Source organism: Eutrigla gurnardus, assembly GCF_963514095.1.
Source record: "Eutrigla gurnardus genome assembly, chromosome: 19".
NCBI classification, from domain to species: domain Eukaryota; kingdom Metazoa; phylum Chordata; class Actinopteri; order Perciformes; family Triglidae; genus Eutrigla; species Eutrigla gurnardus.
The window spans coordinates 8295523-8313616 of record NC_139930.1 but is presented as its reverse complement, the minus strand read 5'-3'; the positions used below and the strand labels follow the sequence as shown (position 1 = coordinate 8313616).

The 18094-nt window shown below is 41.3% G+C and overlaps 2 protein-coding genes across 2 annotated transcripts in view; both read left to right on the top strand.

The window, feature by feature from the left end:
- On the top strand, positions 1 to 7839 carry LOC311029769 (transmembrane protein 230-like). The gene is made up of 4 exons (XM_084035098.1): positions 1 to 121; positions 3431 to 3538; positions 3950 to 4072; positions 6560 to 7839. The coding sequence occupies exons 2-4, from the start codon at positions 3437 to 3439 to the stop codon at positions 6698 to 6700; spliced, it is 366 nt and encodes a 121-aa protein (XP_083891224.1). The 5' UTR covers positions 1 to 121; positions 3431 to 3436; the 3' UTR covers positions 6701 to 7839.
- An 8294-nt stretch (positions 7840 to 16133) lies between these two features.
- Positions 16134 to 18094, top strand: part of igsf9a (immunoglobulin superfamily, member 9a) — a gene marked incomplete at its 3' end in the record, with an annotated part of 37654 nt that continues 35693 nt past the window's right edge. The window contains exons 1-2 of the mRNA XM_084034424.1: positions 16134 to 16640; positions 16786 to 16986. Of these exons, the coding sequence (XP_083890550.1) occupies positions 16580 to 16640; positions 16786 to 16986 (262 nt within the window). The 5' untranslated portion in view covers positions 16134 to 16579. The remainder of the gene's footprint in view (positions 16641 to 16785; positions 16987 to 18094) is intronic.

The window sequence follows — 18094 nt, the reverse complement described above, 5'->3', positions numbered from 1 at the left end:
CTTGTAAACAAGGAAGTTGACTTATCTTTCCATCAGTGGAAACAAAAGTGTAAATGTGGCACCGCAGAGGAGAGTGGGCTGAACACCGACGTTGACGGTGTTAATTATACCTCGACAGTAGGTAAGAGAGGAACGAGAAGAAGAAACGAGATTTAAATGAATGTATTTGCGTACATTAGCCAGGTTCCGTTAGCTAGTTTTTGATAGCGTAGCCTCTAAGAAGCTAATGCTCCAGCTAATTAGGTATGACTATTTATTAGACATGAACAACAGAAGCGGGTTAACTAAGCAGTTTACACTGGGACCATTCATGTCTACAGCCCCAGCTACCTAATGGTATTAATACCCAGAAGCGACTTGTTTGTTCTTGACAGTAATTAGCATATGTTAGGAATTTCTTCTAGGCAGCATTATGGAGGATTGGGATGTTAAATGTACACTTGTGGGGGTGAAACTAACTATTTTCGCCTTTTTTCTTTTCCTTCGGTTTTGTGGTTTTATGGTTTACAACTTTAGCTGCAGACACATTAGGAGACGGTGCAATTATAATATTTATTGCAAGTTTTAAAAAAAGTATACAGGTTAATTCTTAAATAAAGACATTAGTTTATAAACCACCATACAATGTGTTTAATGTATGGGGAACCAAGTATTACACAATAAGTTTTTATTACATGTGTCCATATACATTTTATGAAGTTTTTATCTGCAAACACGATGTCACCTGATCTCAGAATCTTTTAACTAAATTTGTAAACAGTTGGACTGAAGAGCAAAGGGTGATGGTTAACAGGTTGCCTTTTTCTAGGTAGGTGGATGTGACAGCAGGCTGTATACAGATTTATATTTGACACTAGGCATGGGATGGTTTGAGATTTTCATATCACGATTATGCTGGCCAAAGTAATTACGATTCACGATATTTTACAGAACAATCAATGAAAACTGAACCAAAACATGCTGGTATCACTTTACATTTAGTCAAAAGGCAAATATTTGTATTGTATTACAGATGCACAGATTTTTTTTTTTTAGTGAACACCATTTTTTTGGGTGAAAAGCAATAGAATAAACTTAAATAAGATGATCATAAATCATAGGGTTTCCTTGCATAAATAATGGATAACAATAATGCATTTTTTTATTCTGTATTTTTTAAATCAATCTCTATTTTTCACTTGTCTACCACAATACAGCACTAGACAGCCTTTTCCACTTACAGTCAAATACTCCTGACACTAGTGACTGGTGTTATCATCATGACAGCTTGCGGAAAGAAACAGTTTCTGTTGTACAAGTCCTGAATGGAGCGCATGCTGGCACCAATGATTTAAATTTTGCACTTCTGCCTAGGGACAGTCAGACGGACTATAGGATTTATTGCAAATCATGTTAAAAAAACACACAAGTTGATCGTGGTAAATTTCCATTATCTTAATTATCATCATGAGAGACTTGGAAAAAGCTGTCTAGCTCGCTGTCATGGTTGAGAAGAGAAAAGTAGATCCTGAAAATACAGGATACAAAACTACATTTTGTTTATGCACAGAGACCTTTTGATTTATGATCAATTTATGTAATATTATTTGATTGTTTTTAGCTGAAAAGGATGTTCACTAAAAGAAAGATGTTGTATCTGTGTGATACAATAAAAATATTTTTTCTTGATGGAAGCCATCGGGGGGCCTGTGGGTCAACACCAGCCATCGCAAAGTATTTCATGACCACAGACGTCAGGGAGTGGAGCATTTGAAGCAGGAGGGGATTTCAGGCAGCTCCAGTGATGTGTTGAACATCTGTGTGAATGCGGTAGTCAGCACCGACTCTCAGGCAGCAGGGTGACATGCCGTCTGGGCCTGATGTCTTCTTGATCTTCTGTCTCTGAAAGTCACACAACCTCCTCGCAGATTCTGATGTGTCAAACCTGCAGCAGAGCACATTCAGGCAGTTTGGGGGGATGGTCTCCATGTCCTGCACCTGCAGGATGGTCTTCACAGTGACGCAGGTTTTATTTTTAAGATTTTAAGTGTAGCATCTCTTTACTGCTCTGACTTCCTTTGCCAGTGTGTTTCTGACCTGGTTGTACAGAATCCTGTCCCCACTTCTGTCAGCCTCCTCCTTTGCCTCAGTTTTTCTGCTCCCCAGAGTTTTTTGCTGCTGATCGTGCATGTTGTATGTATTGTTGGCGCACATAGTGTCAGCAATTCATCCAGGTCTGCAGCATCAGCGTCAAAAAAAATACTTGTAACTCCATATTTGCTTTGTTGGCCTGATATATATTAGTTTTTGTCTATAAAGCCAATTGAGCATTGATGCAATATTTTGGAGCAACGTGCGAGACACGCATCATCAACAACTACTGTAATTAGGGAATATCCTTCAGAAGAATGCTGCTCTTAAGCAAAACTTGTGGAAAAATGATTTGCACAAAAGCTTCTGTCTCCCTGAAACCAATCCAGATGAATACTAATGAAGACTCCCGCATATTTGTTGCTTTTTTTGCTCTCATTCAAAGCTGCGTATGTTTTCCTCAGACAATAAAGGAAGATCCAGAAATGCTCCTGTCAACACTTTCCTCCATTTTTCTTGCTAAATCCATAGTTTCCCCTTTTTGCAGGAAGTGCTGAAACTTCAGTAAAGCTACAACCTGGAGCTTTCCTCATCAGACAGGCTCAGTGGCGAGTTGATGTGACAGCTGCCGGCAAAACAACGCAATGTTTCTGAAAGCTCCTCCGTACTCTGTTTAAGCAGGAACAACGGTTTTTATACATGGATTTAGTCTCCCGTGGGGAGTTCAAATGCAAGTATTCACAGAGCCAAAATCTCCCAACATAAACAAACCTCAGGCCTCAAGCAATATCCGATGACTGGTGTTGTCACACTTCTCCGAGTCCCTCTGGGCTCATCATTGTTCTGTTTTTTTTCATGCCGCGTGAGATGAAACGGCGATAATCTGTGAAATCTATGAGTAAACCCTTGTTGTTTAGCCCAAATGGCATGTATTCCAATAAATTAGTCTAGGCAGGGTTCGTAGAAAAACAATTTTGTGGAAAAGCAGGAAGATCACAAGATCTAAAAAAAAAAAACACTCAGAAGGTGTTCTGCAAACTTCTCATTTTACTAATTATCCCTTAAAACAGGTAGATGTGACCTATTGTTTGAACCATGAAATTAAAGTTAGAAATACTGGAAAGTTGTGCAAGACGCTGAATAAAAATGTCAGCTCAGTATGATGCTGCAAATGAAAAGAGGGGATGAGCATGTTCTGCTCCGTAGCTTTCGGTCCTTCTAAGGAACATTGTCACTTGGGCAGCCTCTTAATAGGAGGACTGTATTTTTTTTTTTAAACTGATATATACAGGGTTCAGGAAATAAAAGATTACTCTGGATTCTCTGAATGATTGCCTCTCGTGTCACTCTTTCCAAACAGCTCCCAATGAAGGCAACTCGTGGCAATATGCTGGGAGCTGGAATATCCAACAACAAGGTCAAGTATTCACGGCTGGCAGGTGATGAGGACGGCTACATAGACTTACAGGTGAGAGACCTGTTCCCCTTCTCATGCTGCTCTTTTGGTTTGTTCAGGAGTCTGGTAATTATCCAACCTTTTACTACAACTGGCAATTCATTTTAGGTCAGTTCCAATGAATGACGTGCCAATGGCTTCTGTGATGATACAAGAGCGGTTATACCAGCCATGTTTAGCTGTGTGCAAAAGAGCAAGTCAGATCAGCTTTTTCCTGTTTACAGTCTTTGTGAGGGATTACCGCTGGCTAATTTTGTTTTGATTCGAACCAAAAGGATTCGAATAAAATGATTAAATCTATAATTTGCTTATGAAAGTAAAGCACAGTTGTCGAAGCAGCACTGCACCTTAGCTTCACTGTCTGCTATTATTAACCAAAATAAAATCTGAAAATGAAATGTCTTGTGTTTGAATGTTTCACAGTTCAAGAAAAGCCCACCAAAGGTCCCATACAAGGCGATTGCGCTGGCAATATTCCTGTTTTTGATTGGCTCCTTACTGATAACCTTCGGGGCTCTTCTTCTGTCAGGAACCATACAGGTCGAGGTGAGTTTGGTCACTTATTGTCAAATCTGTTCTGATGGGTCTCAGGTCCAGATTGTCTGATGTTGGACTGTAGGTTCAATGTGTCTCCAGTATTTGCAATGTATATTCAAATACATCTTCTTGTTCTATTGCCAAAGAGCTCATTGTGAGGCATGCCACATTCTCCCATAATGTCAGGCTTGTTCTCCTGAAAATCCGTTTGTGACAAAAAAAAATGTTTCCGTCTGAGCTCCTTGCCTCCTGTCTGTTCTGAGTGTAATTCCTGCCTGGAAGATGTATCTCTTTTTTTGTTTTGCTCCAAAATGTGAACTAGACAAGCTTTTCATTTCCATGTCGCCCGACACCTCCAGGCAGTTTGATTAACCAAGTCTTCAGCCTTCACCTGGGATGCATATTGACGTTGAAAGAATGGTTCAACATGTTTTGAGGAAGTGAGCTAGACGAGAAGACAGGTTGATACCACTCTTGTATCTGTACACTGAATATGAGGCTGAATCCACACACACACACACACACACACACACACACACACACACACACACACACACACACACACACACACACATTGTTTAACCTGTACAAATTTATTGAGGGTTATATGCTAGCTGGGCTAGGCTGGATTTTGTTTGCAGTTTCCCCACGTTTCCTGTCTTCATGCTAAGCTAAGATAAGCTAACCGGCCGCTGCTGTTAGCATCATATACCGTGCAGACATGAGAGTGGCATCAAATGGCACCCTTTTTAATTTTTACTGAATTCATCTTTGAACACGGGCATATTTCTAAGGTGCTAACCTGGAGGCAAACATTGCTGATGAGATGTTACATGCTGTCATAAGCAACTGTACAAGAATTCCCTAAATGAAATATCCTAAAATCTGCAACATTTTGACTTAAATCAGGAGCTATCTGATCAAAGATAAGTAAACAAGACGGTTAATCTGACCAGACATTCAAAGCCAGCTTTCGGGTACTTGACAGTTTTCGACACTCGGTGCTACAGTATGAAAACATTTCAGTCGGTACCAGAAAAAGTATTGCACTTTGATACACAGGCCTCGTTTTGACACATTTAGAGAGCCAGCAGCCTTCAACGTGTCAACCCATGCAGTAATTAAAACATTCACGTCAAGCTGATCCTGTTTTTAAATAGCTGTTGTTGAACTGTTGTCCTGGCATTTTATTCGCTTGCTGCCAGTTTTCCACTCTGCTCTTGCGTTTCCCATGGTTTTGTGTGCGTTTGAATACAACTAATGATTTTGATGTGTGATACCTTGGAGTGCCATCTTTGGTGGAGCCCCTGCTGGGGTTTCTGCTTCGTAAAATCATGGCTCCATGTCGGCACATATTGTATTTGTAATTATCAGTAGGAGGTTAATGCGAATGTAATTTTTTTATTTATTTTTTTCAGTCTGCGGATTGTATTTGCAGAAAATTGGATCTGACAGGAAGGCAGCATCACAGTATTGGAGCTGTCTATGTGCCAATTAGCCCACACAAGTTCAAAAAGCATATCTAATACCGCAAATTACTCAAGGTTCAAGCAACTGGTGAATGCTGTACGAGCTGGAACTATGTCAATGTATTAGGCACAGAATGTTGTGAAAAGAAATGTTGAATACAGGTTGGAGTGGCAAATGAAAGGGAAATCAGGCTGTCCTTTTACTTTGACAAGATATTTACAACGCTGACCTCTATTCAGGTTTAAAAAATGTTATTTTAATCTAAAGAATCAATGATCAGTTTCACAAAACTACAAAAAGACATTGAGGTTAAGTTATTGAAGGCTTTCATCCGCATCACCTGTCTTCATCAGCCGATGGAACATGTCAAGTTGTCTTTCTATAGAAGTCAGTCCATAGTCAGTCAAGTGATGAAAAAACAGAGCCATCTCCATGACAACTGAGCATGAGATTCAGTTGGAGGTTGAAGATTTGTTTTCTTTTTTTACAAAATCAATTCTTGTTTTGTTTTTTTTGTGTGTGGATTGACCCTTTTAAAAAGCACCTCAGGTTTATCTCTATACACACTGCACATTGTGGACATAACATCTCAAATGCTTACATTAAGATGACACCTATTGTTATGGCCTTTGCAGCAGTGCACCTTTGAGAGGGCAACAGTAACTCCGTGCACAAGGCTGCTATCTGGTGGTGAAATGAAACACTTCACTCTGCGTCGGCGAGGACTGCCTGTGCATCCTGGGGGTTAGCTGCCCTCCCTGCATGTGACTAATGATTTACAGGAAGCCAGCTCTCAGGGCGGTGAAGCCATCACCTCTGCTCGGCTTCTGCACTCCCTTTAATGAAGCCTGTTTATGTGGTGCTGGCAGGCAACATGGAGCTAAGCATGTTAAAGCCTGAGTATATAGAGAACTCTGTGGTACTTCCAGCACACCTGAAGTAGAGAAATGGTTCCCAAGCTTCTAAATATAAAGAAATGTCTACTCCAATAACAGATTCTCATCCCCGACGTTGTTGTGTTTACAGCACCCGGACCGCACCATTCCTGTCATCATCATAGGGATACTCGTGTTCCTCCCTGGATTTTACCACTTAAGGATTGCCTACTACGCCGCAAAGGGTTACCGTGGTTACTCCTACGACGACATCCCGGATTTTGGCGACTGAGCCATGACAGCTGCTGATTTGTTAACACACTGAGACTCTCGCCTGCTGTTTACTTTGAGTTTCTGAATGAATGTAGCAAATTAGGCAAAACTCTCTGTCACTGAGACTTTAAATGTTTTGCTGGTTTTTGTTTTTTAAAGATGCCGTGTTGTTTATTCGATGCTCTTCGTTGCATTATCCTCCACGCAAAAGTTTGGTGAACCTTAGAGGCTTCATATATTCAGCTTTATCAACAAAGAGCCGAGTAGAGGATGTTGCTCGCCTGCAATAATGCGTATACTCGTATACTCATTCAGGAAGCGCTAACAAACCCGGGATGAGACACAGATGCCGTTAACTTACTACTGCTAGGAAGTCCATGACCTGGATGAAAGGAGAAGGAAATTGCACAGCTGTTTCACAGTGTATTTTAAACAAATATTTATTTTTGAATGTTGTTTATATGGCTTTATTCAAATCTCGGGGGAGCTGTATGTCTCCCGAGGGATCACATTGCAGTATCTATCCAAAGATCAATCACTTTGTCCAAGTACAGTATATTTTTGACATGTTTTACTTCCTGTATGAAGTACTGCTGTTTGTGCATTATTCATTTGGATTTGAATATGAAAGTATTTTTACATGCATGTGCTTGATTAAGAAAAATGAAATAAAAGTAGACATCTGATCTAGAATGTGAGGTTTTGTCTCTGTGATTGTTGATTGCAGCGAGACTCATTCTCTGCAAAGGCTTTTGGAACATGATTGCGATGGCAGGTTATGGAGATGAACGGTGGAATTAAATCATTTTGCCTAACGATTAAAATTCTCTTCTGGGTAACATGGAAACACCCAGTCGAGCAGGGTTATAATCCAGAGCATCCTGTCACTGTCAATCACCGCCTGCTATGGAAACACATCTAATCACAGCCTTGCTCGCACGATTATCACACTCTACTGCCCTTGAAAAACTTCCATTCATGATTGAAGATGAGCTGAAACTTTTCAGGAGTATCTGTCTCCCATACTGTGACATATCTCCGAGTGAAACAGGATGGCAGGCGGGATGTTACACTGGGAGGAATTTGATTGGATCATTTTAAAGATTTGCCCACAAACTTCACTATCTCTGTGCAGAGCCAACGTTGCTTATTGATTGATCGAAGGATGGATGTCATGATAGTATTGGTTGGTACCAGCTGATGTAAGTACATCATATTTTGTTTTACAGGAAGAAAAAAATGATTTATTTACTTTTTTGTAAATCTTTCATCGTATATTGTTAAGTAGGTGAACATCTAAAAGGGCTGAAAAGGTATTTTTCATTTCATTTAAGTATTCTGCCTAACATGGGGTCCTTTTCTGAACTTTCTAGAGGGGGGAAGGCGACGGACGACTGCTTGCTTTAATGTCTTGATGACTTATGTGCACGTTTCTTTCTTTTGGACCATCAATAATTGTATGGGTAGCACTTTCTGATTATATATTGGAGACCTTGAAAAAGTACACCTGTCTGAATCTATGTCAGGAAGACGCCTTACTCTAAATTTTCTGTATTCTATTTGACCTGTTTTCTGTTTTTGTTGTAATATAATGACGTGCTTACAAATTCAATACACACACAGGAAAAAAAGACAAGCAAACAAATCACATAAATGTATCCTTAAGTTGTTGTTCGAAGAGGAAATAATGTTAGACCTCATTCACGAGGCAATGTTTGCCTCTCAGTAGCGAGTGGGCGATCACTGTGCCAGAAGAACAAAAACAAAGATTATAGCATGCAAAGCACCACCAAGCAGTTTACTTCATTTATCATCTGGGAAGGGTGGCATCTACGGAGCCTCGGTTATTCCTCACAAGTGTCAGTTTATGTTTATTGCGACTCCAACAAGTGTTCCTGTCGTACCTGCTTCGGCCACCAACATCAGGTAAAGGACACCCTCTTGTGGTTACCACTACACTGGGTGCCATCAGGGGGATGAAGGCCTAATAAAAACGAAATCGACTTTTTCATCCTCTGCCTTCATAAACACACTCTTCTATGAAATCTGCAGTAGTTTAAACATGTATGGGCTTACAAGGCCGCGGCGGTTTGACTTCAGTTTCATGTGGTTTCAGTCTTTTGAACGCAAACAGCAGCCGGAGGAGGGACGAGGGGGGAGGCGGGGGGAGGAGGAGGGAGGAGGGACGAGGGGGGAGGGGGGGAGGCGGGGGGAGGAGGTTGGACTCTGTGGCGCTCGGCGAGGGAGCAGCGAAGTGGGTCGATGCTTCACTGTCACCTGTACGTGAAACGAACACCTGTTGGCCCTCGAGCACCAACGCTCCTATTTCAGGTGGTCTGCGAACGCCTCGCGGGATCGAGGCCCGCGTGCAGTGCGTCAGAGCTGCGGGTCCACGCGCTACCTGGACACAAGTTGGACCGGAAGGAGCGAACTGAGGATGTGTTTTTAAAGGGAAAGCCGAGCCACAGGTAGGATCAGTAAAAACAAGCCAGCAGTGTTAAATGAGCCCGAAAGTGTTTGTGACTTCCAGCAGCTTTGAAAAGGGAGCGGAATGTAATGCTCTGAGCCCAAAGTGTGAAATGTCCTCTCAATCCTCCGAGCGGTGTCATGCATTCAAACGTGAGTAATTACGTTTTTATGGGTTTCGTTATAATGGGAATGGTGAAAATTGCTACAAAGTTTGTGATGCTTGAACTCAGCAGCAGTCGAGTTCAATCCAAACCTCCCAAAATACCAACCAATACCTGTCTAGAGTCTGTATGTTAATTTTTATCCCCCCCTCCCTCTGGCGTTGTTGTTTTAATTTGGTTATGGTGGCATGTCTACTTTTTTTTTTTTTTAGAACAGACTTTTGAACTCTTTCAACCTGATGGATGCCTGGAAATGTTGCTGCCAAAAATAACGTTGGGGTTGTCCCATTAATTAAATTCAGGGCTCTAAAAATGCAAGATTGCAAACTACAAGTTCATGTAATTTTAATAGAATCACAAAAAGCTGTTTTTCATTCATTCCCTGTGTTTTTATGGTCGGTGGTTCAAAGAGGAGCCTTGTTTTTTATTCACTACCACCGTACACTGAAGAGAGAGCATATGAAAAGTCATCTCTTTGTGCTGCTGACTTTGAGTGATCCATCTAATCAGATTCTATTTGTGGTTTGATTTGAGTCCTTCAAGGTGCCAGACAAGCGCAGTTTGCCCACAATATAGAATTTTCCATTACGTTTACATCAACAAAGTGGAATTGACTTTATTGAGGAGGTGAAGGACTGACACCAATGGAATTATATGTATGCAGTAAACACTTGTGAAGCTTAAATTGGTCTGGAGTTGATGCAAATCATTACCTGGCAAGAACTATTAAGGCAATACCAGTGTTTTTGCATGCTGTATCAAGTGAGTCAGATGCCTGTTGCAGTGCAGAATAAAGTTTGAGAGGAGATCCAAAGAGACAATGTGGTTACCCCGATGGATTATCTATGTCTACTGAACGTCTGCAAACCTGTAATGTTATGAACTCGGAAATCAAATCAAACTGTCAGAAAAGTTGACAAAACACAATTACAAATGGCAGTCGTGTAAAAACCAACTGGTGTTGGCCCTTTAAAGCCCCTGACTCCAAACTCCAAAAGTTCAAAGAGCTCTTTAAAGCACTGATAGTCATGACTACATTCGTAAAACACCAAGTAAAAAATATCATCTTTGTAGGTATTTTTCATTAAGAGTTTAACACTCAAAACCTCAATTAAGTTCTGTTTTATTAGGACTGCGTCGACGTGGTTTCAGCAGACTGACTGTCGCCAGCTTCTCATTCGAATGTTGCTCAATGCTGATTGGTCTACAAGTATGCGACGTCACCCTTTTCGAGCTGAGCGCCGCCCACTTTAAATCAACAACAAGAGCAATGAAAAAAAGTGAGACTCCATCAGTGATTGAGAAAATCAGAATTAAATTCTGCTTTGCTAAACTCTGCTGCAATGTTTAAGTGCTTTTCACTGGACAGAGATACGCCGTCCTAATATTCAATTCCATCTGTTTTTGCAAAACTTGTCTTCTCTTCAACCTCGCCTCTGTGTTTTAGCTCTCACAGGCCCAACATACAGTATAGTCTACATATAACCCGGATTCAGACCAGAAAAAACATCTCGTCTAGACGTCTACTAAACTTTCACTTTTCAAACTCGAATTACTCTCCTATCTATCAAACCTATTTTGGGCCTTGAATCTCATGGAAATAGTAACTTTTAAGGTGTGGACTCGAGTCAACCTCACTTGGACTTTTGAGTTGGAATGATTTTATATCCTCTCAAAGACCAAGAAAATGTCAAATTACGTTGTAAAAGCTCTTCATTTTTCTGACAACAGATATGCTTTGACAGCAGGCAATCACATTGCCCCGTTATTAGGGGAAGGTGCATTTGACAGTGAAGAGCAACACACAGACAGACAGACAGACAGACAGACAGACAGACAGCAGATGATCAGATAATCAAAGACGTCAAAAGGAAGCAAAATATGCTAAACATCACACTCAGAAAATACAGATAATTGTATTATGAGTAATGGACAATTCTGCACATTTATTTAAATAATTTGTTATTCAGTACTTTTTAAAAAATAAAATAAATCGTATTATATCTGGCAAAAGGTTTATAATGACTTGAAATGGAAAGTGTAGGCCTTGACCGTGACTCGTTGATCTTGACTTTAGAGCCAAGTCTGTTTGTGATTGACTTTTTATCCCTGCGTCCTTTCTGTGTGACTGAAGTGTATTTCAGAGATTCAAGTTTGTGGCTTTCATCTGGATTTTTCTGTCCACTCGCTGATTCAAGAAATATAGCTGACATTTATTTTTTTTCCTTTCCTCTCCCCTTCCAGTCCGGCCTATTTTCACTCACATCTGACCAAACTTGCCAAGGTTTCCTTTTGTGATGGGAAGCTTTTACTAGAATTTGAAAATGGACTTATCTAAGCTATGAGCCAGCTATGGCATTTTTTAATAATACACTTACAGGGACAACTCAAAGAGTGAGGCACCTTGTGGGTAAGAACTTGACCATTAGCACCATTAGTGCAAAGATGAACTATTTGTGTTACATATTGAAGTTATTGGAATTTGTTGGACATATTGGTTAGATTCCAGTCTCAGAGTTTTGTGTCTTGTGTTGATCCTTTTTTATTTTATTTTAATTGAGACAAAGTCCTTTCAATTCAGAAGGCTATGGATTCAATATTGGAGCCGTCAGACATCCAGGGCCTCTGTGTCTCTGCATTACTTCTCTTCTTACTGTTTCCATATCAGATTCCAGCAGGGTTCTCAATTTTTATTTGATATTATTTACTTTAAGTCCCATCTTTTAGAAAGCCTAAAGTCCAAAGTAATTTGATGGGAAACCTTGCATAACACACCAACATGTCGAGTTGCATTGTAGGTAATGTAGGCCTCAGAGGGAAGGAAGGAAGGAAGGAATGATGGTGGAAGTATGTGAAGGAAGAAGGATTCTGCTGAATCAGTTTTTTAAACTTCCATTGTAAATCAACCTTAGAGCTAAATCTGTGGAGTACGTTTGCCATTAAGTTTTTATCAGTTTTAAAGTTATTAACACTATTGTTTTTGTCCCTTTCAGGTCACAACACATTAGGAATTGGACATTTTTCCCTTTTTCACTCTGGGCAGAGGTTAATGTCCACTTTAGCTTGATGGCAGATTCCAAACAACCTTGAAACCATCCCGACCCGCCGAGCCATTATCTAAGTTTCACATTCCCCACGGGTTACAGCACCTGTATCCGTCTAAAGCAATAGAAAGGACATGTTTTTGAGCAGAGACATAAACAAACATATCGCGCCAACGAAATGGAATTTGATCAGAAAGCAAATGTCAATGAGACCCTTTTATCTTTTACCTTCAAATGCAGTTGGCTATAGAAGGTTGGTGTGCCTCGGCCGCGATTCATCAGCTGCTCCCCCTTTCTCTCCCTGTGTAGATTAAAAGGCAGCATTTCAACAGCACGCCTGTCACTGACATTTCTATTTCGGTTAGTTGATAAATCTGCGTGAGCCCAGACACTTTCTTTTGTGAGCTACCGGCTCGTTTATTATGGTTTTAAACATTTCCCAGAGTGCTTCGCTGTCACTGTGTGCCGTGTCAGAGGGAGGACGTCTAGCCCATCTGTGTACCTGTGGCTGAGCGTTTTCACCTGTGCAGGCCGCTTTTGTTCAGCGGCTCAACGAGGCTTTTGGTTCACATTTAATGACAGAAAATATCCCACTGCTTAATGAGAATTTTTATTTTGCCTCGCCACATTTTCCCAACTCACTTTCTCTCCCCATTTTTTTTTATTTTTTTTTTTTATCACTGTTGTTTCACTTTATTGCCTTGTTATTTCGCCAGACAGATGAATAAGACTTACCTTGTCAGAGCAGTAAAACTATAAACAGTTTTATTCATCTGTTGCTGTCTGGATGTGGATGCCAAAAATGGAGCTGAAGTGTCAGGTTGTATTTCTTTAATCAGTGACATGATGAACGCCATTTCAGGGGGTTCTGTCCGTATTGTTCCCGTTCTTCTGAGTTAACAAGAGGCGGTCTCTTGAGGAGAAGATGCTTAGCATATGTTGATTATGTGCCAAAAGGGGAAGAGTCATGGCAACACGCAGTCGTAATCTGTGCTGCTGTGCCGCTCTTTTGTCCTTGCCTGCTGTGCCAGATCAACAGAAACATACCTTAACTCTCACCTGACTCATTCTCAGCAAACACTCGAGGGCTAATTCAGACGTAGCTTCTGGATGAACTCTGCTTTTCGTCAAGGGCAAAGGACGTCTGTTGCTTTCAGGCAACGCACTTCAGATTGTTTTTTTTGTTTTTTTTTCAACTTTAACTTTGTGGAAAATCTGTGAATGCTGAGCTGTTTGCTGAAGCATGTGAGTGAGTTGAAAGCGGCACTGCAGCTGTTGACAGCCTGTGTAATTGTGTATCACCGGTTCAGACTTTGCCCCAGCCATGAAATGAAAAAGCCCATAAAAGCCTTTGGTTAGGGAGAGCAGATATGGTCCGTGCAACTGCTGGGACAAGTATGTGTTAACTGCTCGTACTCAGGAGGAGGATGGCAAAGACATCATTATTTGACCATACAATTCTATTAAAATCAACCTTTTCTTTTATAATGGAACTTTTTATCCTGTCAGTTTTAGAGGCTGCAAACTTTGGTTCTAAAAAGTGAAGCCCAAGTTGAAGTGCCTTAAACCTGCATTCTCCCTGCTGGCCATCAGGGGGGCGACTCCGCTTGTTGCGAAAAGAAGTCCTTTTGCATGGAAGTCTATGAGAAAATGACTTGATTTATTATCTCAGTAAACATTGTAAACATGAGCTTGTGTCGCTACCTTGGTGTCGGGGGTCGCTACAATGGTGTTGCTAACAATACAGTTGCTAAGATGACTTTAACACTTAGCTGTAAAGTTGACCTTAAATTATGAAGCTAACTTTTCGAGCAGCTTCACACCAGAATCCAGATGGATCCAGATCCAGTAAGGGTGCTGCTCTGATGCTCATGTTCATCAGTTCCAGCCACAGTCCAAATATGTTCACTTCCATTTATTGGTTGTTAAAATTCCAAGATGGTGACAGCAAAAAAAGCCAAACTCGAGTGGGCGACATCATGATGATTACGTCCCCTTCTGATATACAGTCTTTGTTTTAAACACACACCTGCACATTCATTGAATTTAGATAGAAACCATGCACAACAAAGCCATGACTCTTTAATTTGATCAACAATCCCATTTCATACTGTACTCCTAAATGCATTTCTTAATTCGAACCAACCCTATACAGTACACAGTACTGCAAAAACACAGCAATAAGCAGGAGGTTTGGTGTCATTCATGATTTATGTGAAGTTATTATTGTTGAGTTTCCTCTGCAATGTATCGTGTCTTAATGTTGCAATCTTTTATACTGCTGAAGTGTTGTAGGTGGACAGGACGCTGGATTGCATTGACATTTTAGCAGGTGGCATTCAAGAAATGTTCATCCAGCGCCAGAAATGTTACAAGCCAGGTGCTGTCAATCAAACTGCAACTTCCAATTTAACTGGAGAACTTCCCTAATATTGAGTTTATTCTTCCTTAGGTTTTTCTTTTTGTTTGTTCTTGTTTTATGAGCTGTAATTGGAGCTGGTGCACCTCTGCCAGTAATTCACTTCTTCCCTGCTGTTGTTGCATTTAAGAACAACAGATGTCCCTCAACACCACAATCAGGAATTAAACTATTGGCTGAGGGAAGAATGCTTTATTTCTTCAGAGTTTCTCGCCGCCACTACAATGGCAGTTTAATCACGTTCATTTTCTTGAGTACTGCTATTACGATCCATTTTGAAGTACTTTATACTTTATATCTTAGAGGGAAATGTTTATACTTTTTACTTTTCACGGTGAGGGCGGCACGCTAGTTTGTTCAGGTTCCTTCTGTGTGGAGTTTACTTGTTCTCTCTGGGTTCTCTCCGGGTTCTCCGGCTTCCTCCCACAGTCCAGAGACATGCAGGATGGGTGAAATAATGACTAAATTGCCTGTATGTGTGAACATGTGAGTGAATGGCTGTCTGTCTCCATGTGTCAGCCCTGTGTACCTTCCCAATACAGACTGTGACAAATTAAAATCGCTGCATTTAGTTTTAATGCGAAATATTTGCAGACGAGAACGTTGCAATTTTCCTGTCGTTTATTCGTCTCGCCCCCGGTGTGCAAAAGCCTTATCTCCTAGGATTAGCCTGCAAAAACATGTCACCTCTGCAGCCTCTCTGCTATTAATGAGTCTTCATTTGTTTCAGCTTAACTAAGTATTTAGCAACAGTTTTGCATTTAGCATCATCCACTAATTGTGATTTGTAGTTGCCGTGGTAGTTGATTGATTTTGCTTTGACCACTGTGCCAGAATGAATGACCCAGTGCAGTGTAAGTGCTGTGTGCACACGGAGCAGAGAGCCAGTATCAGCATGGCACACTTCTAGATGTTTGCCTTGTGAGTGCGTAACCCTTGCTCTTTCCATGGGTGTGCTGCGCTGCCATTAACTCTGCTTAATGAGATGTTATGGATGTGAGTGGGCCAGAGCAAGCATGGCCGGACTGGTGTGTGACTGTAGAGCTGCATCAGCCCATTTCGTGTCAGATCTGACCTTAACCAGCAGCAGCTGTGGCCCCGCTGCAAATTGCCTGCATAATACAAGATTGCCCAGTAGCATGTGTGGCATTTGCTAATTTATTTACTAAATTCACACAACAGCTGGTAGCCTCTACCATAGAAGGGGATTGACTAGTCTGCATATCTTAAATCTGACCCACCGTATCGATTTCCTCACTCTGGTTTGATCGAATGGACGTGGGAGGTTGTTTTGAGCCCAAAGAATCAGTCTTGACATTAAGTTGCACTCCTTTATGCCTCGCCGTAGCCTAGGCTCCCATCAGCCCAACTCATCTCTGTCCTTGAGTGCTGAGTCTCCTGCCTGCTCCAGCCAAATGTCTTCATTGATATGCTCTAAATAAAACACTTAGATGTCGCTCAGCACGTGACTCTCAAAGAGATTTATGTGACATTTATGACATTTACTTTCAGAAAAAGGATATAGGGCCGGGGAGTTTTCTGGCAGCCGAGGCAGCTCTGCCCATTTGTGTAATGATATGGGATGAATTCCAGTTATTGGAAAGCTGTATAAAAATCTGAGCGCTCCTCTGCTCCTGTCTGTGAAATTATGACAGAAGCGGCAGCTCTGCCGTAGCCTTTTTACTTTGGAAATCTGTCACAGATGGCTGTCTTCTTTCATGCAGCCAAGGCAGTAATGTGATTGTGACAATTGTGTCTCTTTTGCCAACAGATTGAACATGCTGCAGGTTGCATGAGTGACGGATATGGGGTCGACCAGATCATATTTGCAGATTTTCACTGTGTTGGCACTTTTTTGCCTATTTTGTAAGTATCTCCATCGTTTTTTATGAGATAGATATTTTCCATCCCAGCTGTCTTTTCAGCTCATCTTTTCTGCAACATTGTCAATATTAATCATCCCATTACGTACGGTAGTAAAGTAACTTCAGGTCATTTCTCATTTTTGCAGCGGCCACTGAAGGTGCGAGGCCGGAGGTACGTGGAAAGGTGGGAGGCGTGGTGGAGCTAGAGTGTAGTTTTCTTCCATCACAGCCAGCTGCCGTGTCCTCGGCGTCCTTGCATGTGGTGGAATGGGTCCGACAGGGACTCGACATCCCCGTCCTGATCAAGTTCGGATCCTACGCGCCTCGCCTCCATCCGCAATATGAGGGTAAGCAACTCCGGAAAGGATCCCGCTACTGAAGATTGTACTCATACATGAAAACCTGCTGTTCACTTTGATTGCTATAATTGTCTCTGCCTGTGTGAAGCAGGATATTGCCTGCATACCACATGCATGCTATACATGTAATAGTGGTTATTATCTTTTTCTTGCTCACTGATCTTTTTCAAGGGTTTATATCATGTGTCCTGAGTGTGATTATGCATGCAAGAGAATCCTTATTGAAACATCTGCCTGGGAATAATATTACCATAATTTTACAACTAGCTATATGCCAGCGTCTACATCTACTCACATGTTTAAGAAAGTAAATCATTTATATTTATGAATTAAACATAGACTACAGAGTACACTGCAGAGCTGCGTGAGCCTTAAGAAATGCTACAAAGATGTCACAAGCAAGATGGGGAACATGGCGGGTCTGAAAAGTGAAGCCAAAGTGGAAGTGCCGTAAAGTTGCATTCTTTCTAAGGGTCAATAGGGGGCGTCTCCTCTGGTCTGAAGTCTGATTTTTTTTTTTATTCTATGATCAAATGACCCTACTTATTTATTACTTCAGGGAACAGAGTTTATGGTGTCAATCTCCAATTTCAAGACTTCAATAGAGCGTGGTGTTCTCCAATAGACCATACATCAGGGTAGATTTTAGGGCGTGGCTACGTCGTCATTGACAGGTCACTACCACGGCATTGTCCGGTCTGGGAGTTGTCCGTGTTTATGCCTCACAACCCTTTCACAGTCTGTTTTCAGTTCATGAAGGTGAACAGTTAACTGCTCCACCCTCTGCTGTCACTTTGCTAGATATCACGCAATAATTAAAGTAACAGTTCATATCACCAATCTCAGGTCTCGGATCAGTGGAAATCTTCATGTAGGTCACACTGTCATCTTTAATATGCTTTTGACTCAGAGCAGAGATAAAATCTTTACAACTATCATTCATCATCATCAGAAAGTTGGACAATAATTAGAATGAGCGCGGTTCTGACGTGCTTCGATCCCAGTTTCTTCCAGTGAAAGAAAGTAACCAGTATCTGCATCTCGGAGTGTATTCAGTGCTCCACCCTGACGGCTTTTCAAACCAGCCTCAGTGGGA